Source organism: Trachemys scripta, chromosome 4, assembly GCF_013100865.1.
Source record: "Trachemys scripta elegans isolate TJP31775 chromosome 4, CAS_Tse_1.0, whole genome shotgun sequence".
In the NCBI taxonomy this organism is placed as follows: domain Eukaryota; kingdom Metazoa; phylum Chordata; order Testudines; family Emydidae; genus Trachemys; species Trachemys scripta.
The window spans coordinates 71,142,295-71,165,247 of record NC_048301.1 but is presented as its reverse complement, the minus strand read 5'-3'; the positions used below and the strand labels follow the sequence as shown (position 1 = coordinate 71,165,247).

General features: G+C 41.7%; 1 protein-coding gene across 10 annotated transcripts in view; it reads right to left on the bottom strand.

Annotated features, from left to right (window-relative positions):
• MYBPC3 (myosin binding protein C3) overlaps positions 1–22,953 on the bottom strand; it is a 120,153-nt gene that overhangs the window by 36,372 nt on the left and 60,828 nt on the right. For all 10 annotated transcript variants that reach the window (XM_034769449.1, XM_034769448.1, XM_034769442.1 and 7 more), the window contains 4 exons: positions 21,757–21,834; positions 20,191–20,350; positions 10,896–11,000; positions 535–723 (listed from right to left, as the gene is read on the bottom strand). In XM_034769449.1, coding sequence (XP_034625340.1) covers positions 535–723; positions 10,896–11,000; positions 20,191–20,350; positions 21,757–21,834 — 532 coding nt within the window. The remainder of the gene's footprint in view (positions 1–534; positions 724–10,895; positions 11,001–20,190; positions 20,351–21,756; positions 21,835–22,953) is intronic.

The window sequence follows — 22,953 nt, the reverse complement described above, 5'->3', positions numbered from 1 at the left end:
TTAATCAACTAGCCTTGTAGCTCTGGAGGGGGCTAGGATTAAAGGAGGTGGGATACTATGATATTTGCACCCATAAGGGAAGCTGAGAGGGGCTGGGAAAATGCTATTAATTAGTTCCCTCTCCTCTCCAGACCTGGCCTTGGCTCTCACACTTCTAATTATAACAGCTAGAAATTCATCAGCAATTTCACGAAACTAGAACCTCTGTGCTTCCCAGGAAAGGGAAATGGGAGAAAGAGAAGAGAAAAATTACAAAGAAAAAAGGTTTGACCTGAAGAAGAGCTCTGTGTAAGCTTGAAAACTTGTCTCTCTCTCACCAATAGAAGTTGGCCCAATAAAAGATATTACCTCACCCACATTGTCTCTATAAAGAAAAAAGGGTGAGAAGTATGGAATGGAGAGAAAATATCAAATGACTAGTTAGCTGTCTCAAAAAAGTAATCATTTTTTCTTTTTAGAGAGGTGGAATGAGAAGGTGAAAGTTCATTTATCTGTTTCTTTGAAGTCATAATGTACCATTTTGATGAAACTCACCAATTGGCATGAAGGGCTGTGAGGCGGGGCTAGGCCGGGACATGCCAATGGAATTCACAGCATAAAGCCGCATCTCATAAACAACACCTTCAATCATTCGCTTGGCTTCATATGACAGCTCCTTCAAAAGGTCAAAGTTCAGCCGCATCCACCGGTAGCTCTTCTTCTTTTTCCTCTCTAAGATATAGCCTATGAATGAAAAAAAATGTCTGTGATGTACAAGAATAAGAAGTGGCTGAGACAGCATAATTTTCTGAAGCAAAAGAAAATGGAAAACTACCCTTGTTCTAACTGTATGGAGGGGCCCAATCCAGGCCCAACACTGCTGAGTTTGCACTTCAGAGCCTCCTCTCTGGGGGTCCAGTACTATCTACCTCCTGTGCTCCAGAGTCTTGCTGGGCCCAGTAGTAGCTACTCTACACTGTCATTAGTTCTTGTCATCAGATTTGATTTCTCTGTTCCAACACCTGAAATTTGCCTGAGCTTTTGAGAAGGAATATGATGACACCATCCTCCTCAACAAAAACAACAGTGGAAGGAAGGAAACCCACATTGCTGGAATTGATTATTTCTTTTACTATATTTCCCTTTTCAGTCAAATTGTCCTAAGCCAGAGAGAGTGGAAAGTAAGCAAATAAAAGGCAATAAGAAACCCCTTTAAAACAAAAGAGAGAGAGAGAGAGGGAAAAAAAAAAGAATAATATAATTGTAAATGAATTGCCAGGATGTGCATATAACTGAATTGCTGTTGCTCTCCACCTTCCATGCTCTGTTCCCTCTCTACTATTTGACATCCTCATTTGTTTGATCATATTGGAAATTTAGATTGTAGCTCTTCTGGGGCTGCGGATGCCTTTCTATGTCTGTTGTTAAGCACTTAGCACACTCTTGATGCTATACAATAATAGTATTCTATTATGTATAGTATGTAAAAATAATAAACAAAGTTGAGAAAGAGTAGAGTTCCCATCTGCCCTCTCTAGACCTATTGCATGGCTTGGGAACAAGTATTCTTCATTAATCACTGAACCAGTTAAGGCAGGGGTAGGCAACCTATGGCACGCATGCCGAAGGCAGCACACAAGCTGATTTTCAGTGGCACTCATACTGCCTGGGTCTTGACCACCAGTCCCGGGGGCTCTGCATTTTAAATTAATTTTACATGAAGCTTCTTAAACATTTTGATAACCTTATTTACTTTACATACAACAATAGTTTAGTTATATATTATAGACTTATAGAAAGAGACCTTCTAAAAACATTAAAATGTATTACTGGCACGCAAAACCTTAAATTAGAGTGAATAAATGAAGACTCGGCACACCACTTCTGAAAGGTTGCTGACCCCTGAATTAAGGCATGAGCGCCTCATGTGAAGGTAAAGATTTGGAATAGCGTAGGCCCATTACTAGATAGAGATGGTAAATTTGTTAATAACGATACCGGAAAGACAGAAGTGTTTAGTAAACATTTATTTTCTATATTTGGAAAGCAGCAGGATGATGTACTCATATCATAGGAGAATGATGAAGTACTTTCCAGCTCATTAGTACAGAGTAGGATGTTAGACAACATCTAGTAAGGATAAACATTTTTAATTCAGCAGACCTGGATAACTTTCACCAAGAGTCCTAAAAGAGTTGGCTGAGGAGATCTGTGACCTGGTGGTGTTAATTTTAATAAATCTTGGAACACTAGGGAAATTCTAGAAGAATGGAAGCGTGTTAATATTATTCCACTATTCAAAAGGGCAAACGGGATGACCTGGGCAGGCTAGCCTGAAATCAGTCCTGGGCAAAATACTGGATAAGCTGATTATAGGATTCAATTGGTAAAGAGTTAAAGGATAGGAATATAATTAATGCCAGTCAAAATGGTTTTGTGGAAAATAGGTTTAGTCAAACAATCTGATTTTAATTTTTTGATGAGATTACAAGTTTGGCTGAAAAAGGTAACTGCATAGATCTAATATATTTAGACTGCTATAAGGTGTTTGGCTGAGTACCATACTACAGCCTGATTAAAAAATTAGTACTATGCAATATCAATAGAGCACATGTTAAATGGATTAAGAACTGGCTAGCTGACAGGTCTCAAAAAGTAGTTATCAATGGGGAATCATCATTAAATAGGGGTGTTTCTGGTGGGGGTCTACAGGGATCAGTATGAGACCCAAAACTATTCAACATTTTCATCAATGTTCGGGAAGTAAATATAAAATCACAGCTGATAAAATTTGTGTATGACACGAAGACTGGCTGTCAGAGAGGTAAATAAGGAGGACCGGGCAGTCATACAGTGTGATCTGGATTGCTTCTTAAGCAAAGCCTCAAAGAAAATGCATTTTAATACAACCCAATGCAAAGTTATACAACTAGGAACAAAGAATGCAGGCCATACTTGCAGAATGGGGGACTGTATCCTGGAAAATAGTGACTCTGAAAAGAATTTGGGAGTCCAAGTGAATTCTGTGGCAAAAAGGGCTAATGTGATCCTTGGTTACGTAAACATGGGAGTAGGGAGTATGAGCAGAGAGGTGATTTTACCTCTGTATATGGTATTGGTGAAACTTATTTGCGTACTGTGTACAGTTCTGGTGTTCACATTTTAAAAAGGATAATTAGAAACTGGAAAAGGTGAAGAAAAGAGCCACAAAAATTATTCAACGGCTGAAGAAAATGGTTTACAGTGAGAGACTTAAGGAGCTCAATATGTTTAGCTTATCAAAAAGAAGATTGAGAGGTGACATGATTACTGCGTGTAAGTACTTTCATAGTGACAAAATATCCAGCACTAAAGCGTTATTTAATGTAGTGGAGAAAGGCATAACAAGAACCAGTGGCTAAAAGTTGAAGCCAGAGAAATTCAAATTAGAAGTTAGACAAAAAATTTTAACAGTGAGAGTAATTAACTATTGGAATAAATTACCAAGGTAAATGGTAGAGTCTCCATCTCCTGTTGTGTTCAAATTAAGACTGGATAACTTTCTGGAAGATGTGCTTTCACCAAACACGTTATGCTTTATTAAATGCATGTTACTGGTCTCAATGTAGGGGTAACAGGGTGAAAATTAATGACCTCTGACTAATGGTCCCTTCTGGCCTTAAACTGTATGAATCTTCCCACATAATTTGTGTATGAAATGCATTGTGATCCTTGCATGGAAGATAATTTAAAAGAACAAGTATTATCGTTCTAGTTTGGTTTGAGTGAAATCCTATTATTATGATTTCCCCTGACATTTTTCACTTCTGATGCTGGGAGACCAGGTGCCAGCTTATGCCAAGGCCCCTAGGCCTCATGGAACAATGACAGATGCGTAGCTGGAAACCAGTCTGGCTCACCTGTGTATTAGCATTGTTACAATAGATGTTAAGTTTATAAGAATGTGTTTAATGTTTAGACTTGATGAAATGCTGGTAGGATGTTGCATGCATTGATCTTACTTATAACATCTGTATCCCATGGTACACAGTTATATTGAGTGTTTGCATTGTAAAGCTCAGTAATTGTGTAACTCACCAAACAGGAAAGAAGCTTTAATTAATGTAACATGCTGGTCCCGCACACAAGAAGGCCCATTGAAACCAAATGAGCCACTGTAAAACATCAAAGTACAAAGATTTTGTTGATTGTCCCACACCCCCCATGAAGAGGAGACAGGCGCAAACACTTATCCCATCAGTTTGAACTATGGGGGAAAGGAATAAAAATCCCTGTATCATTATACTGCTTGGAGTTTAGAGAGGGCAGAAGTTTCTAAGCATAAGCAAGGGATCCCCAATCTGCTTAGCCTTGGTTAGTTCTAAAGGACATAGAAAGCTTGCATATCACAGCACCTTCTAATACTTTTTGGAACCGAAGATTATAACTAATTTGTGTGTATATGTTTACCTACTTTAACCTTGTAAATAACTCTCTTATTTCTTAGTTAATAAATCTTAAGTATAGGATTGGATACAAATGTTATCTTTGGTGTGAGGTCTAAGGTGCAATTGAACTGGGGGATAAGTATCTGGTCCTTTGGGATTGGGAGTAACCTGAACACTGTTGTGATTTTTGTTATAAGGGACCATCTGTCACAAACGCAGGTTTGCTTGTGTCATAAACATACAGCTAAGGGTAGCATAAAATTCCTCTTTACCTGTAAAGGGTTAATTCCTCTTTTACCTGTAAAGGGTTAAGAAGCTCAGATAACCTGGTTGACACCTGACCAAAAGGACCAATAAGGGGAGAAGATACTTTCAAATCTGTGGGGGAAGGTTTTTGTTTGTCTTTGTTTGGTTCTCTTCGAGTCAGCAAGGAACCAGAGCAGAAAAAATACATCTCCTTAAGCATATCTGGACTAAGCATCTAGTATTGCAGAAATAGTAAGTAATAGCAAAAAAATGCGTTAGATTATCTTTTGTTTTAGCTTGTGAATTTTCCCTATGTTAAGAGGGAGGTTTATCCCTGTTTTTGTAACTTTAAAGTTTTGCCTAGAGGGGAAATCCTCTGTGTTTTTGAATCTTTTGTTATTTTGTAAAGTACTTACCGTCCTGATTTTACAGAGGTGATTCTTTTACCTTTTCTTTAATTAAAATTATTCTTTTAAGAACCCGATTGATTTTTCATTGTTCTTAAGATCCAAGGGTTTGGGTCTGTGTTCACCTGTACCAATTGATGAGGATATTATTCTCAAGCCTTCCCCAGGAAAAGGGGTGTAGCGCTTGGGGGAATATTTTTGGGGAATAGGACTCCAAGTTGTCCTTTCCCTGATTCTTTGTTTAAATCACTTGGTGGTGGCAGCATACTGTTCAAGGACAAGTTGGAACTTGTGCCTTGGGAAAGTTTTAACCTAAGCTGGTAAAAATAAGCTTAGGGGGTCTTTCGTGCATGTTCCCACATCTGTACCCCAGAGTTCAGAGTGGGGAGGGAACCCTGACAGCTTGGGTGGTAAAATAGACCAGAGTACTGAAGGGAACTATCTGAGACTCCATGTTCAGGCTGCCATAGTGCTTGAGGAGTTCACACTTATTACTTGGTTGGTGAAATCTAAGTATAGAACTCACAACTAGTTTGAGGTTTGTGCCCTGCTTTTTGGCAGTCTGCCCTGAGGTTGGCACTCACACTTGTGAGCTACTCAAGACAACTTGACACCACTATCAACTTTTCCCAGTAAAATCTTCAGTCGTTTATTATGCAGTAGTTGCACTTTAGCTAAGGTTGCATCACAAAGTTCAGTTTTAACAAGAACTTCAAACCTTTGTTTTGTAAAAGTCTCATTGACGTGGCAAAAAATAAAACATAGAATGTAAATTTTGAGCACTTTTGAATTTTTCATGGTGCTTTTTTAAAAAAATTAATTGATACAGAGAGAATAAGAAGAATTTAAAAATCACCCCCTTTGGCAATTTTTCACTGGTTTGCTCATTTTTTGTCTGCTTCGCCAAGAAATCTGAAACACTCTGAGACTTGTTTTTTGTCCACATTGTTGCCCTATCTGTACTAGACTATCATCATAAATCGGTAGTTTTTGTCTGTAGAGAATTTTATAACTTTTTAGTTATTATGGTAAATATTAGCTCCAAGATGAACCCGCTGAATTAATTTGATGATAAATCTGTTTTGGCTTGAGCTCTGTCAGTCACTCACTCCTGGAGACAAAGAAATACAAGAGTGAGAGAGATTCAACAAATACCCATGTAGTGTATAGGGAAACTTCCTGGACTTGGAAAGACCAGACAACTAATTAAAATCTCACTTCTTCCTACTTTTGTTTTAAATTCCAATGCAATTCAATACACTTATTGTTGACTAACCCTTTGAACCCCAAATTAGAAGATGTTTAGGAATTGCTGCTGAAGACTCCCCTCATTTTAAAAATAAGTTAGCTGAGACCTTATGCAAGGCCACCGCAGGCTCAGAACTCAGTCTTTAAGGGTAGGTATACTAGTCAGCAGTAGAATTCTGGTGATCAGCAATCCTGGATTCTATCCCTGGCTTTTGGAGAGGGTCATGGTTTATCCTATAGAGATAGGACAACCCAAACTGATTTAGTCACTCTGTGTGGTGACATGGACAAGATTGGGGTTTGTCATGTTAGGCTATGTCTATGCTGCAATGAAAAACCTGTGGCTGACCTACGCCAACTGACTCAAACTCATAGGGCTCAGACTAAGGGGCTGTTTAATTGCAGTATAGCTGCTCAGGCTCCAGGTGGGGCCCTGTCTTTAGGACCCTGCAAGGTGGGAGGGTCTCAGAGCTCGGCTGCAACCTGAGCCTGAACATCTACACAGCAATTAAACAGTCCCATAGCACGAGCCAGTTGGCATGAGCCAACTGCAGGTGTCTAATTGCAGTATAGACATACCTTAACATGATAAATCCCAATCTTATCCACAGCACCACATTACCTTTCAGAGTGACTAAATCAGATTGGGTTATCCTATGTCTATAGCAGGGTTCTCAGAATTTGTCATAGTGAGACTTGGTGACCTATGAAAAAAAATGACTACTACTTTCCATAGTTTAGTAAAACAGTATAACAAACTGAAAATCCTATATGTTGCAAAAAATTAATAAAAAAGTAAAGATTTGATCAATTAGATCAATATGAGTTTCAGAAGTATTAATTTTAAGTTCAAAAACAGTACAAATGGAAGCAGCTAAAATAAAACTTTGCAAACATTTTAGAAACATGTCACCAAACAATGATATATTAATTCAGTATAATATCAAATCAGTTCTATCTTATCAGTGGGAGGGGTGTGTTTGTTTCCTTGCTGTACAAAGTAGTGGAATTCAGGGTTGCAGTGTAGAAAGGAAGAGACATACCGTAAGTCATCTTCAACAGAAAGCCGGGAGCCATACTTTGTTTTGATTGCACTTAATACTGAGAAGCCTGACTGGCATAGGTAGGTGGATAAAAAGGGAATAAGGGCTTTAGGTACCCAGTGTATTAATTCATGAAACTCAGATAACCACCAATAACCAAAAGTCTGCAACTGGCATTTGTGAAAACTTGTGCTGCAGTTCCTTGGAGCTTGACAGGTCAATAAGGCTTTCCTCCTCTTCTGTGGGGTTCGGCTTAAAGCTGAATGGGTTCCTGATCCATTGATTACATTTGTCTTTACCCACTTCAGGAAAGTATTCACAAAACTGCTCCTGCAGACTCCCTAAGTGCTGAATAATTACGTCCTGAATACTGTCAACTGACAGATCACTGCATTGTTCCACAACATCCTCCAGTATTGAAAAGATGGACACAGATCCCTGCAGCACACTTGAAGGCCACAGTTCACGTTTGTTAATGAATGCTGCTATTCGATCATTAACGATGAAAACATTTGCATCTCGTCCCTGAAGTGACATATTCAGTAAATTGTTGCTCAAATATGTCAGCTAGATATAACAAGGATATCCAAGTGTCACTGAAATGCTGTACAAGTAGAGAATTATTATCAGCAAGAAAAATATGGACTTCCTCACGCAGTTCACATAGTCTTGTCAGCATCTTGCCCCTGGACAGCCAATGAACATCTGCATGTAACAACAACTGTGTGAAGTTTGCCCCCATCTCTTCGCATAAAATGGCAAAAACCCTTGAATTAACCGGGCACAACTTTATAAAGTTTATAATTTTTATTGCAACTGAGAGAACATTGCTGAGCTCCTCTGCCATCTTCTTAGAAGCCAGTGCCTGTCTGTGGATCATACAATGATTCCAGGTTGCTGTAGGGGCCACTTCTTGTACCCTTGTCACAAGTCCACTATACCATCCTGTCCTAGACGATGCTCCATTGCTGCAAATTCCAAAACAACGTCCCCGATCAAGGCCTGTGTCTTGGACAAAATTATTTAATAGTTTAAAAAGCTCGTCACCAGTTGCTCATGTTGGAAGTGGATGGCAAAACAGAAATTCCTCTTTTAATTCTGTTGCTGTAGCAAAACGAATATACATGAGTAGCTATGCAGCATTTGATATATCGGTAGACTCATCTATCTGAATTGAATAATATGGGCTCTGACAAACACTTTTTAGGAGCTGTTCTTTTATATCAGTGGCCATCTCTGCAATATGGTGTGAAACTGTGTCATTAGAAAGTGGGATTACGTCTAGCTGTGATGCTGCTTTCTCTTCTATCATCACCACACATATCCTTTGCAGCTGGAAGTAGTAGTTTCTCACCTATGTTGTGCAGCTTACCAGCTCAGGCAATGCACAAAGCCACATGGTAAGACGCCTCAGTAGCATTCATATTAACAGTGCGGTAGAATAACTTTTTTTTTGTCCTGTTAACGAGATGATGGCATAGCTTGCAGGGCCACATATTGTCATTTACCAGTACTTCGCCACATACAACATCTTAGGGTGGCCAGACAGCAAATATGAAAAATCGGGACAGGGGTGGGAGGTAATAGGAGCCTATATAAGAAAAACCCCAAAATTGGGACTGTCCTTATAAAATCGGGACATCTGGTTACCCTACAACACCTTGAGGCCTTGGTGCATCGCTGGACCAGCTCCATGTAAAGCCCAGTTTGAAATAAGCATTATCATATTTTTGTCTTCTGCATTTTGCTGGAACTTCCACTTATGCCCTCGCTTTGGCTTGTGTTGTACGCTTTTCTCCCTTTGTCACAAAACGATCCATTTCTCATATAAGCTGTTTCTTGCTGATAATGTTTTTAAGTTCTTGGGGGGAAAAAACATGCAACAGATGTCTGACGTTTCGGAGTTGCTAAGAGAGCCCTGCATGGGACTAGTGAAGGGCCCTAAAGCATCCCATGAGGCTGCGGCTCCCACTGTCAGAGCAGAGCAGGCTGCGCTTCCCCTTGTCACCTCAGGGCAGGCTTTCAGCTGATAGATTATGTAATCAGTTCTAAACATGGAGCGTTTCTCAAGGTGTACTTACTTTCAGTAACTTTTAAATGAGGATAGAATATTAAATGAGGATAGAATATTTATGCCCATATTCTATATGGGGATAAAACAAATAATTTTCTGATGTACACCACAGTCTCTCACACTCTTTAGGAGGATCAGCGTAGGCAGGAGCAGCTTCAGCAACACAGTTTCTCCCTCTGATTCCCAGGCACATTCTGCTCCATTTCTCCCTGACTGTAGGAAGCTATCCACTGTTGTACATCAAAATTATAAAAAACCTAGGAAATTAGTAAACAAAAACTACAGTGATAGTAGTATTAGTGACCTCAACAGTGTTAAGGCAGAATAACTTTCCAAACACATGGAAAGCATGACAATCAAACTGCTGATCTATTGATATAAAAGCATATGAGGTCACTTAAGGTTTTGTGCTAGAGAGTGTAAGTTTAATGAAGTTGTATTGCTTTTTGTTATCTATTGGAGATGGACATGAAAGCCTTATGGAGTGTTGGAATGCATCAAAGATAATGTTATGGGCAATATGAAGATGGAAGGGAATGCACAAGTCTTTCCCCTTAACTTCTTATTTTCATACTTTTAAGGGTTTCAGTGAAAGGAGTGAATTCTGCTGCAACCTTAACTATCACTAAACATAGTATTTGCAGTTTTTGTTCTAGTTCTGCTGATAGCAAAATCCTTGACATGATATTAGCTAAAACTTTCATTAGGGATTGAAAACAATACTTAAGTGACCCGACCCAACCCAAAAGAGCTCCACATAACTGAACCATTGGCGTGATCTTTTCAAACTATTTTGTGAGCTTTTGAAAACAGCAACATGGCAACCACTGGTTTATTTCTTCACATCTAATAGTTTAAGCTATTAACTCCTTGGTGGCTGGAGTGGACACTTCGCAGGTACTATTATTCCTGCACAGGGTACAAGTGACTCCTATAGAAGTTACTCTTTTCTTTTGGGGAAAAACGAAGCTCTAATACAAACTCTTCTCTCCTAGAATATAGTACGAGGAGTTAAAAGGGAGGAATATAGTAGATCATCCATAGCTCCAGTGCTTCTCATAAGGCTTCATAAAGGTTGGACTGTATTGAAACAAGAAAACTCAAGCAAGTCCAGACCCTATAGACTTCAGCAAAGTTTCAGAGTCTGGAATGGGAATGTCTAACTTTATTTTCCTTCTGCCTTGACACTAGACATTCCCATTTGCGCCTTTGTCCAAACACAGACTTACCTCTGTCAGTGAAATGTGTCCCTGATTTAGATGGGGCAGATACGGGGCACTCTGCCCCTAAGATTAAAGGGCCAGGATTCCGATAGCTTGAGAATGAGTAGTGTGCATCTCTCAGTTTTAAGAGTCAGCATCTCTGATTTCTGTATGAACAGGCTGATAAAGGTCCCCAGGTCTCATTTTAAAGGGCCAGTAACTGGTATAGATGAGTCTGCTGAGGACTCTGTCTTTTTAGCAACGCTTACCCAGTATTGGTTGTCCTCCATCATATTTAGGGGGTTGCCACTGTACTGTGCAGTAATCCTCTCCAACATCGATGATCTTGGGAGCCTCTGGAGGATCAGGAACATCTAAAGATTGTATGAGAGAGGGAGTCTCAAAATTGTTACCCTTGCCATCAGCTATGTTATTGTTTATATTTTTGTTTAGCATTTTTCCACATTATATATCTAAAGGATATCTGCACAACCAAATCAAACCTATTGAGAGATCCCTCCTCTTTCATTTTGAAGACACTGTCTGTGGTATTTCTAATGTGCAGACCTAGATCTGTAGCATCTAAGCACCAGACACAGTATAAGTCATTACCTCAGTCCAGACTGAGCCCTGCTCTTTGATGCTTCTAGGTTAGATTGCTTTTACTTTAAATTATGTTTGATTATTCATATTTCTTAATCTATACATACATAGATACATCTTTGTGAAATACAAAATTTTAGCTGGATAGCAGTCTATATAATCTGCCCACAACCCACCAAGGTTTTGACAGCTGCAGTCATAACATGTTTCCTCTGGCCTGCAGAATAGGTGCATTCCTGAGACACATCATTGTTGTTCCATAATTGTCAGGCAGAGGGAGCTGTTGCAGAGAGAGGCTGCCTCTTGCTACTCCTGGGGGAATTCTGCAACACTGCACATGCACAGAATTTCTGTCCCCCACAAATTTTTTTTTCTCTGCTGGAGAGGTGCTGCAGTTACACTGTTCACCCACCAGGGGATGCTGTGGTGCCAAAACAAAGGGAAGCAGGCTCACCAGCCATAGCAGTCTGCAGCTGATAGGGAGGAAGAGAGGCTGGGTTCCTCACAGAGCCCTGCCCATGGGGACAGGTGAGAAGGCATGGGATATGGAAGGGGACAGACAGAGCAGGGAACATGGGGCTACTGGGGGGTCACATAGACTGGGTTGAAAAGGGCTAGTGGGGAGGACAGACTAGGGCAGGGTCTGAATGGGAGTGGGGGTGCAGGGCCATGTTGGGAGGAGGGGGGATGGCTGCGTGGGGATGCAGGGACACATGGCGATGAGGGGGAAGGGTGGTGCAGTGACACATGGGGACAGGGGCAGATGTGCCTGACTGTATTGGAGAGGCTGTGGGTCAGCCAGAGTCTGCATGGAGGAGGCTCCCCAACTCTCTAACAATCTCTCCCCTGCAAAAAAACGCCATTCCATACTTCTTCCACCCACACCCAACAGCCCTCCAGGTTCACTCCCAGCCTCCTTCCCAGCAATTACTTCCCTCTCCCTCAACTCCTCCATTACCTCTGACTCCCGCAAGCCTTTGCACTGCTTCTGGGGGATTCAGAAAATGCATTTCTGTATTGTAGTTTAAATGAATTATTACTCCAAGTTCTGTATTAATATGCCCAGTAAGGAATCTGTTTGTCAAAAAACATTTCCTGAATCTTTTTTGTTGTCTCTATTATTACAGACATACTTGCTGACAAACGTATTTTGAAATAAAATTAACAAAATAATTGTAGCTGGTGTGATTATATTGTGTTATTTTGACAAATAAAATATGCCGAATTTTGCAGAATTTTAAAATATTGTGCGTAGAATTTTTAGTTTTTTGGCACAGAATTCCCCCAGGAGTATTGTGCCTAAATTCCACCTGTTAGGAAATGAGTTAATCTGACATGGCTCCCATTTCTTGGGTCTTCTATGTCGGACACCATGATGGGGATGATCAGGCCTAGTTGCTGGAGCTGTTAAGCCTAGTGGTCAGAGCCAGGGTAGGAGCTGGAATGAGGAGTCCAAAGCAGAGTGGAAGCAAGGCTGGAGTGAGAGCAAGGCTGGAACAGGATGCGAGCAAGAGCAGGACTAGGAACAGGGCTGAAGCAAGAGCAAGGCTGGAGAGGCTAAGGCTTGGGGAGTAGGTTACCATCGTCAAGCAGGAGAGAGTTCTAAGTCCTGGAGTGATGTTGAGCTGACTGAACTACTGTTCCTCCTGTGGGGTTTATATACCTGCCCAATACAAGAGTGACTCACCATCTTCAATTACTGTGTGTCCCCCTACCTCCCAAGGGCACCTCCCTAATGCCTTTGGACCCAACTTGTCTGGGTGCAATTGATAGAATTCATGAAGCACATTGGGTGCATGTATGTTACAGGCTGGTTCCCATGAACGATCATCTAGGCTATTCCCTTCCAGTCCTTAGGAGTATAGAGGCTAGGTTCTGTCTCACCTCATATTCTTCCTGTTCCTGAATCGAGATTTGGAGTGGAGGTGGTTGTGTGTATCTAGGAAAGAAGTTATCCACATATTTTTAACAAGAAAACATGGAATACTGGATGTCTTCATGGTACGCGGTAGCTGGAGCTTAAAGGTCACTAGGTTAATCTGTTGAATGATCTGGAATGAGCCAAGATAACAGTAGTTTACTTTCCTTGAGGGTTGGGAGGTGTCAAAGTGCTGAGATGAGAGCCATATCCTGTTGATGAATGTCAGTGTATTGTTTGTAGTCCTTTGGCTGAGTTTGTGTGATTTTAATTCCTTTTGAATGCAGTGGAGATGTTCAGCCAAATTGGAGGCCACAGGGTCATGGGAGGCTGGCAGTACAGATGGATGCAATCAGGGCTGGAAGCAATAATTGAAATAGAAGGGACTTTGGCAGGTTGATTTGTGATCAGAGTTATTGTAAGCAAACTCGGCAAAAAGCAAGAGCCTGACCCAGTCATGTTGATGAATCAGTGAAGACATTTTCTAGAATTTGGCTTATCCGTTCTGTTTGTCCATCCATGTGGGGGTGGTAGGCAGAGGAAATGTGTAGAGTGACTTCCAGGAGTTTGAACAATTCTCTCCAAAAATGGGAGACAAATTGTGGCCCACAGTTCGGTGTAATGTCAGTTGGTAACCCATGGAGCTTGAAGATGTGGTTGAAAAATAAGTGAGCCATTGCTTGTGCAGTGGGGATCTTCTGAGAAGGCAAAAAGTGCACCATTTTGGTGTGGAGGTTGACGACGATCAGTGTAGCTGTGCAGCCCTGAGCAGTGGGGCAGTCAGTGATTAAATCTATTTATTGATTTAACCGCTACCCCTTCTTACTTCTCCACGTGGGCACCAATGATACTGCCAAGAATGACCTTGAGCAGGTCACTGCAGACTACGTGGCTCTGGGAAGAAGAGTAAAGGAGTTTGAGACGCAAGTCATGTTCTCGTCCATCCTCCCTGTTGAAGGAAAAGGCCCAGGTAGGGACCATCGAATTGTGGAGGTAAATGCGTGATTGCGCAGGTGGTGTCAGAGAGAAGGCTTTGGATTCTTCAACCATGGGATGTTGTTTCTGGAAGAAGGATTGCTAGGAAGAGATGGTATCCAGCTAATGAAGAGAGGGAAGAGCATCTTCGCAGGCACGCTTGCTAATCTAGTGAGGAGGGCTTTAAACTAGGTTTGCTGGAGGATGGTGACCTAAGCCCTGAGGTAAGTGGGGAAGTGGGATACCAGGAGGAAACACAAGGAGGAGGGTGCAACAGGGGAAGCCTCCTGATTCATATTGAGAAAGTAGGGCAATAGTCTAGTTCTCGTAGGTGCCTGTACACGAACGCAAGAAGCCTGGGAAACAAACAGGAAGAATTGGAAGTCCTGGCACAGTCAAGGAACTGTGATATGATTGCAATAACAGAGACTTGGTGGGGTAACTCACATGACTGGAGCACTGTCATGGATGGGTATACACTGTTCAGGAAGGACAGGCAGGGGAGAAAAGGTGGAGGAGTTGCACTGTATGTAAGGGAGCAATATGATTGCTCAGAGCTCCAGTATGAAACTGGAGAGAAGCCTGTTAAGAGTTTTTGTGTTAAGTTTAGAGGTGAGAGCAATGAGGGTGATGTCGTGGTGGGTATCAGCTACAGACCACCAAACCAGAAGGATGAGGTAGACGAGGCTTTCGTTGGACAACTAACAGAAGTTTCCAGATCACAGACCCTGGTTCTCAGGGGGGACTTCAATCACCCTGACATCTGCTGGGAGAGCAATACAGCAGTGCACAGACAATCAAGGAAGTTTTTGGAGTGTTGGGGACAACTTCCTGGTGCAAGTGCTGGAGGATCCAACTAGATGGTCGAGTTCAGGATCCTGACAAAAGGAAGAAAGAAAAGCAGCAGAATACAGACTCTGAACTTCAGAAAAGCAGACTTTGACTCCCACAGGGAACTGATGGGCAGGATCCCCTGAGAGGCTAATATGAGGGGGAAAGGAGTCCAGGAGAGCTGGCTGTATTTTAAAGAAGGCTTAGTGAGGGCGATGTGCAGAGAGAATAGCAAATATGGCAGGCAACCACCTTGGCTTAACAGAGAAATCTTCGGTGAGCTTAAACACAAAAAGGAGGCTTACAAGAAGTGGAAACTTGGACAGATGACTAGGGAGGAGTATAAAAATATTGCTTGAGCATGCAGGGGTGTAATGAGGAAGGCCAAAGTATAATTAGAATTGCAACTAGCAAGGGATGTGAAGGGTAACAAGAAGTATTCTACAGGTATGTTAGCAACAAGAGGAGGGTCAGGGAAAGTGTGGGACCCTTACTGAATGGGGGAGGCAACCTAGTGACAGATGATGTGGAAAAAGCTGAAGTACACAATGCTTTTTTTGCCTCAGTCTTCACAGACAAGGTCAGCTCCCAGACTGCTGCAGTGGGCAGCACAGTATGGGGAGGAGGTGAGCAGCCCTCAGTGGTGAAAGAACAGGTTAAGGACTATTTAGAAAAGTTGGACAGGCACAAGTCCATGGGGCCGCATGCAATGAATCCGAGGGTGCTGCGGGAGTTGGTTGATGTGATTGCAGAGCCATTGGCCATGATCTTTGAAAAATCGTGGCAATCAGGGGAGGTTCCGGACGATTGGAAAAAGGCAAATGTAGTGCCCATCTTTAAAAAAAGGAAGAAGGAGAATCTGGGAAACTACAAACCGGTCAGCCTCACCTCAGTCCCTGGAAAAATCATGGCACAGGTCCTCAAGGAATCCATTTTTAAAGCACTTGGAGGAGAGGACGTTGAACAGGAACAGTCAACATGGATTCACCAAGGGCAAGTCATGCCTGACCAATCTGAATGCCTTCTATGATGAGATAACTGGCTCTGTGGATATGGGGAAAGCGTTGAACAGAGGTGATATATCTTGACTTAAGCAAAGCTTTTGATACAGTCTCCCATAGTATTCTTGCCAGCAAGTCAAAGAAGTTTGGATTGGATGAACGGACTATAAGGTGGATAAAAAGCTGGCTAGATCATCGGGCTCAGCAAGTAGTGATCAACGACTCAATGTCTAGTTGGCAACCGATATCAAGTGGAGTGCCCCAGGAGTTGGTCCTGGGGCCGGTTTTGTTCAACATCTTCATTAATGATCTGGATGATGGGATGGATTGCACCCTCAGCAAGTTTGCGGATGACACTAAGTTGTGGGAAGAGGTAGATACGCTGGAGGGGGTAGGACTAGGGTCCAGAGTAACCTAGACAAATTGGAGGACTGGGCCAAAAGAAATCTGATGAGGTTCGATAAGGACAAGTGCAGAGTCCTGCACTTAGGATGGAAGAATCCCATGCACTGCTACAGGCTGGGGACTGACTGGCTAAACGGCAGGTCTGCAGAAAAGGACCTGGGGATTACAGTGGACGAGAAGCTGGATATGAGTCAGCACTGTGCCCTTGTTGCCAAGAAGGGCTTCATTAGAAGGAGCATTGCCAGCAGATCGAGGGAAGTGATTATTCCCCTCTATTTGGCACTGATGAGGCCACATCTGGAGTAATGCATCCAGTTTTTGGCCCCCCATTACAGAAAGGATGTGAACAAATTGGAGAGAGTTCAGCGGAGGGCAATGAAAATGATTAGGGGGTTGGGGCACATGCTTTATAAGGAGAGGCTGAGGGAACTGGGCTTATTTTGTCTGCATAAGAGAGAAGTGTGAGGGGGAATTTGATAGCAGCCTTCAACTACATGAAGGGGGGTTCCAAAGAGGATGAAGCTAGTCAGTTCTCAGTGGTGGCAGATGACAGAACAAGGAGGAATGGTCTCAAGTTGCAGTGGGGAAGGCCTAGATTGGATATTAGGAAAAACTATTTCATTGGGAGGGTGGTAAAGCATTGGAATAGGTTACGTAGGGAGGTGGTGGAATCTCCATTCTTAGAGGTTTTTAAGGCCCGGCTTGACAAAGCCCTGGCTAGGATGATTTAGTTGGTATTGGTCCTGCTTTGAGCAGGGTGTTGGACTAGATGACTTCTGAGGTCTCTTCCAACGCTAATCTTCTTTGATTCTATGATATTGAGGCCCCAGGTTGAGATAGGGGTGGAAGTGGGATCAGGACACCCAGCGGCTTGGTAGGGGGATCTTCATCCAGCTGCATGTCTCACAGGAAGCTTTGATGGAGGAGAATAGTTTTGGCCACCAAAAATTGTGAGAAATCAGCTTCTTTGTCTTCCAGTACCTAAAGTGGCCTGCCAGCTGGGAATTGTGGCATAGCCAGAGTACAGCTAGATGGGGTGATCCAGGCAATCCTTGAACCAGACTAACTTGTTTTTGACTGACTGAGAAGTTTGGGTCAGAATTGGCTGACATCTATTTCACTGAAAGCAGATCACTGACCAGTGAGGACTTTACAAGGGCAAAAGATCAATGTTGAAGCACATTCACAAAATGGCAGGGCTTTCAATATATTTCGAGAGCGTTATCCCCTTTATCTAGGTACTCCCCCTTGCAGGATAATGCACTGAGTTCACCATTTCGGGTTCTGAGCCAGTAGATCAGGGTAAAGTTAAATCTAGTAAGGAAGAGGGACCAGCATATTTGACATTGGTTGTGGGCTGTGGCATTCAGAGATGTTTTATGATCTGTGAACACATTGACTGGAAAGCGCGCACCTTCTAGATGGTGATGCCACTCCTGAAATGCAGCCTTGATGGCCAGTAATTCCTTATTGTACATTTGGTAATTTTGTTCCTCAGGTGTCTATTTCCTAGAATAAAAGGCACAAGCGTGGAGGTCATTTGAGGACCACATCATTGAGATAATACTACCCTGATTGTATAATTGGAAACATCTGTTTCAACAACAAAAAGGTTTAGCTGCATCTTGGTATACTAACACAGGGGTCTCAAGTTGCAGTGGGGGAGGTCCAGGTTGGATATCAGGAAAAACTATTTCACTAGGAGGGTGGTGAAACACTGGAATGCGTTACCTAGGGAGGTGGTGGAGTCTCCTTCCTTGGAGGTTTTTAAGGCCCGGCTTGACAAAGCCCTGGCTGGGATGATTTAGCTGGGAATTGGTCCTGCTTTGAGCAGGGGGTTGGACTAGATGACCTCTTGAGGTCCCTTCCAACTCTGATATTCTATGATTCTATTCTATGATTCTAGGGGCAGAAGTAAATGCTTTCTTCAGCCAATCAAAAGCCAGTTGGGCTTCTGGTGTCCAGCTGAAAGCAGAGTTCTTCTGTAGCAGCTGGGTAATTGGGAACACCGCTTTTGAGAGCCCTTGGATGAATTAGAAGCTGGCAAATCCTAGAAAGCATCGGATATCACAAATGCTCTTGGCAGTTGCCCAAGTCAAAATTGCAGAAACCTTTTTGGGATCCATACTTATTCCACTGGGAGAGATGGTATAACCCAAGAAGTCCACAGCAGTGCGATCAAATTCATATTTCCCAGGCTTCCTATATAGGCCATTTGCTCAAAGATATTCAAGTACCAACCGGACATGCTGGTGATACAAGGTTTGATTTTCTGAAAAAATAAGAATGTCATCTAGATAGATTATGATAAACTGGTTCAGAACCTCCCTGAAGATATCATTAATCAAATGCTGTAACATGGCAGAGATGTTACAGAGACCAAAAGGCATCATGAAGTACTCAAAAAGCCCATACCAAATACGAAAGTCTGTTTTCCATTCATTACCCTCTCAGATGTAGACCATGTGATAGGTGCTTTAGTGGAAATTTTTGCTGAGCTGACCCTTTCTATTTCTTTGTTGATCAATGACAAGGGATATTTATTTTTGATGGTTATATTGTTCAGTGTTCGATAGTATATGCAGAGGTGCTGGTGCCATCCATTTTTTGACAAAACAGGATTGGGGCCGCAGTGGGGGACACAGACAGATGGATAAAATTCTTTGCCAGATTTTCATCGAGATACTCCCATAGGAACCTGAGTTCAGGTTCTGATTCGATAAATTTTGCACAAAGGAGATTTTGGCCCCTAGCTGGAGGTCTATGGGGCAGTCATAGGACCTATGCGGGGGCAGAGCATCAGTATTATTTTTATCAAAGACATCTGCAAGGTCCTTGCATTTCACAAGGATTGCTGAATTATCCTCATTCAGAGCCTGCTGTGTGCAGAAAATGGTGGCCTTGCCCAGATTACATCTAGGGTCTTCAAAATCAGATTGGACTAGGCACTGATGTAGACACTAGTCAGCTTCAAACCAAACTTCTTGTGCTCTCCAAGAAATGCTCATATCGTGGAGAGAGAGCCAGGGGATGCCAGGCATGATTGGGAAGTGAGGTTAGTTAATATGTGTAATACAATGGCTGCATGTACGTTGTTCTACCTTATTTAAGAACAGAAATTAATAATATAAAGAACCTATACCTTTTGTAAATCCTATCTTAGTATTTGTCCTGATGACCTCATACAGCAATGAACTACAAAGGTTTATAATTCAGCATGCAAAAAACATTTCCTTTTATCACTTCTAAATTTGTTCAGTTTGCCCTTGTTCTGATAATGCAGGCCAGGATATAAAGAAGGAGCTGATTGATTTTCACAACACCCATCATAAGCTAGAGTACTTCAGTCAAACTCCCCTCTAGCTCTTCTCCTTTGTAGGCTAAATAATTCCAGTCCTTTTTAATATCTTATACCATATGTACATATCCCTTTATTCCATTAACTGTTTACCATACATATAATAAAGTCGTTTCTGTTAGAAAACTCACACAACAAAATGGCAAAAAGTGATTTCATTCTATATACATATCAACCCCACTGAGAGAAGAGACTGGATCACTGACGTTCAAAAATGTAGGGAAATGGAAGAGAAGGATATTCATATAACCTAATTTTTAAGATTTAGGAATGATTCTTTCTCCTCCCAGATGGGGAATACAAGGGAAGCTAAACATTTCTGTCAAGTTTTATGAAACTTATTCCTCTCATATGGTCATTTTTCACCTCTTTGAACAGTCAGAGCTGTTCTCAGGTTTACAGAAATGAGGGTAGGTCCGTCCCACTGAATTCAGGAGTTTTTCAAAGACTGGTTATTCCTGTCCGTCACTTACCAATAACCTTTACTGTGATATCAGCCTTATCTTCTCCTGCTGGGTTCTTTACTGTAACTCTATAAACCCCCTCATCTGGCTTCTCTGCTCCTTCAATGATGAAGATACAGTGGTCTTCATGCATCTCTACACGAACTCTACCTTCAGTTTCAGAGAGAAGCTGTGGGCATTGAAAACAGCAAGTGAAGTCATTTGTATCTAGGATGGAAACAGGAGAGCCTAATGCTGTGTCTGAATGAAGGGAACAGGGATTTGCATAAACACGCTGAGCCTGCACCAACATGTAAGTCTTTCTGACACCGACCATTACCAGTATCACTGAAAAGCTATCAATGAAGTTTTATTCTATTTTAAGGTTCTGTTGTATAGGAACAATAGGACATCAGTGGGAGGCCATTAACAGCTCGGAACATTCTCCTTTGGGGAGAAATTGGTTTTTAAAGCTCTGTAAGCACCATTGGTAGTTAAAAAGACCCTATTGCATTTCTCAAACTTGTGACTTGGGAATTTTCCTCTGCTCCTGTCTCTCCCTTGGCCCACACGTTTTGTCTGTGTCCAAATCTTGTTGCTTCTTCCTCCTTGACATTTCTAAGATCTGAACTTTTGACCTTTTGTTTTTATCCACAATACTAAAACCCTTGTCAGAGCCCTCATCTTACATTTTTGTTACTGCCACCTCCTCATCCTCAGGGCTCTTGGATGCCTACATCATCCCCCTCTCCCCATCAGTTAATTAAAAATACTTTGACCATTTGCCTGTTCTCCCATTTTGTGTTTCTCTTTTCTTGGCTTAGGGGAAACGGGGGAAATCAGCGCTAACATGTCTAAGCATAACATCACCACTTTGTTGTATCCTTTTCTTTTTTCCTGTGTCACATCCTTGTATTTTTAGACTCTATGCCCCTTCGGACGTGGACTGTCCGAGACCTATGTGTATGTATAGCACCTAGAACAATGGGGTCCCAATCTTGACCCAGGTCTCTGAGTTCTAATGTAATACAAATAGCAAAATAATTCTTCTGACTGACTACCACACATACACCAATTTAACAAAAATTAATGCAGGATAAAAGGGACTTAATGTGAAAAGAGGTAACCTCCATGATCTTGTAGTGCGTCCTTCACATTCCCATCACTTTACCTGTTGTCATCTCTCTTTGCATCCAACTAATCTCTTCCCCTAGATATCTTTAGTAAGACTCAAAAAAGGGTTAGGTATCCAGAGTTACGTAAAACAGAATTTTAAAAGAATATTTAGAAGTGTTGTAAACCCTCATGCTTCAGGGCAAAAGTCCATCACTAAACAATGGTGGTTAGGAAGAAACTTGCCCTATAGACAGGTTATTCCATAAGTGTCCACTAAGGGGTTTCTTGTGCCTCCCTCTGAAGCATCTGATAATTGCCACTGTGAGGCAGAACACCGTCCTAGATGGACGGTGGTCTGATCCATTATGTTAATGACTATGTTCCTATATACTCTAAATGTTAAGCTCCTCTAGGCAGGACCATTTGTCTGTAAATACACCAGATATATTTATGGGTTTGTATAAATAGTAAGGAACTTACCTTGCTCTCATTTCTTAAATCACTGCTGGAGTCTGGGGAATCCATGGACTCAGCATTGCTTAGCACATTGCAGCTGTTCTAGATGAGCAAAGAAATACATGAAAGATAATGGAGCAAATAATCAAGCAATCTATTTGCAAACACCTAGAAGATAATAAGGTGATAAGTAACAGTCAACATGGATTTGTCAAGAACAAATAATGTCAAACCAACCTAATTTAACAGGTAACAAGCCTTGTGGATACAGGGAAAGCAGTAGATGTGGTATATCTTGACTGTAGTAAAGCTTTTGATACTGTCTCGCATGACCTTCTCATAAGCAAACTAGGGAAATGCAACCTAGATGGACCTACTATAAGATGGGTGCATAACTGGTTGGAAAACTGTTCCCAAAGAGTAGTTTATCAGTAGTTCACGGTCAAGCTGGAAGAGCATATTGAGCAGGGTCTCTCAGAGATAGGTCCTGGGTCCAGTTCTGCTCAATATCTTCATAAATGATTTAGATAATGGCTATAGCATACACTTATAAAGTTTGTAGACAATACCAATACTGGAAGGGATTGCAAGTGTTTTGGAGAATAGGATTAAAATTCAAAATTATCTGGACAAACTAGAGAAATGGTCTGAAGTAAATAGGATGAAATTGAATAAGGACAAATGCAAAGTACTCCCCTTAGCAAGGAACATTCTATTGCACAAATACAAAATGGGAAATGACTGCCTAGGAAGGAGTACTGTGGCAAGGGATCTGCAGCTGATAGTGGATCACAAGCTAAATATGAGTCAACAGTATAACAATGTTGCAAAAAAACAAACATCATTCTGGGATGTATTAGCAGGGAGTGTTGTAAGCTAAACACGAGAAGTAATTCTTCCACTCTACTCCACGCTGATTAGGCCTCAGCTGGAGAATTGTGTCCAATTCTGGGTGCCACATTTCAGGAAAGATGATGACAAACTGGAGAAAATCCAAAAGAGACCAACAAAAATTATTAGAAGTTTAGAAAACATGACTGTGAAGAACGATTGAAAAAACTGGGTTTGTTTAGGCTGGAGAAGAGAAGACTGAGGTGGGACAGGATAACAGTTTTCAAATACATTAAAAGGTTGTTACAAGGAGAAGGTTGAAAATATGTTCTTGTTAACCTCTGAGGATAGGACAAGAAGCAATGGGCTTTAATTGCAGCAAGGGCAGTT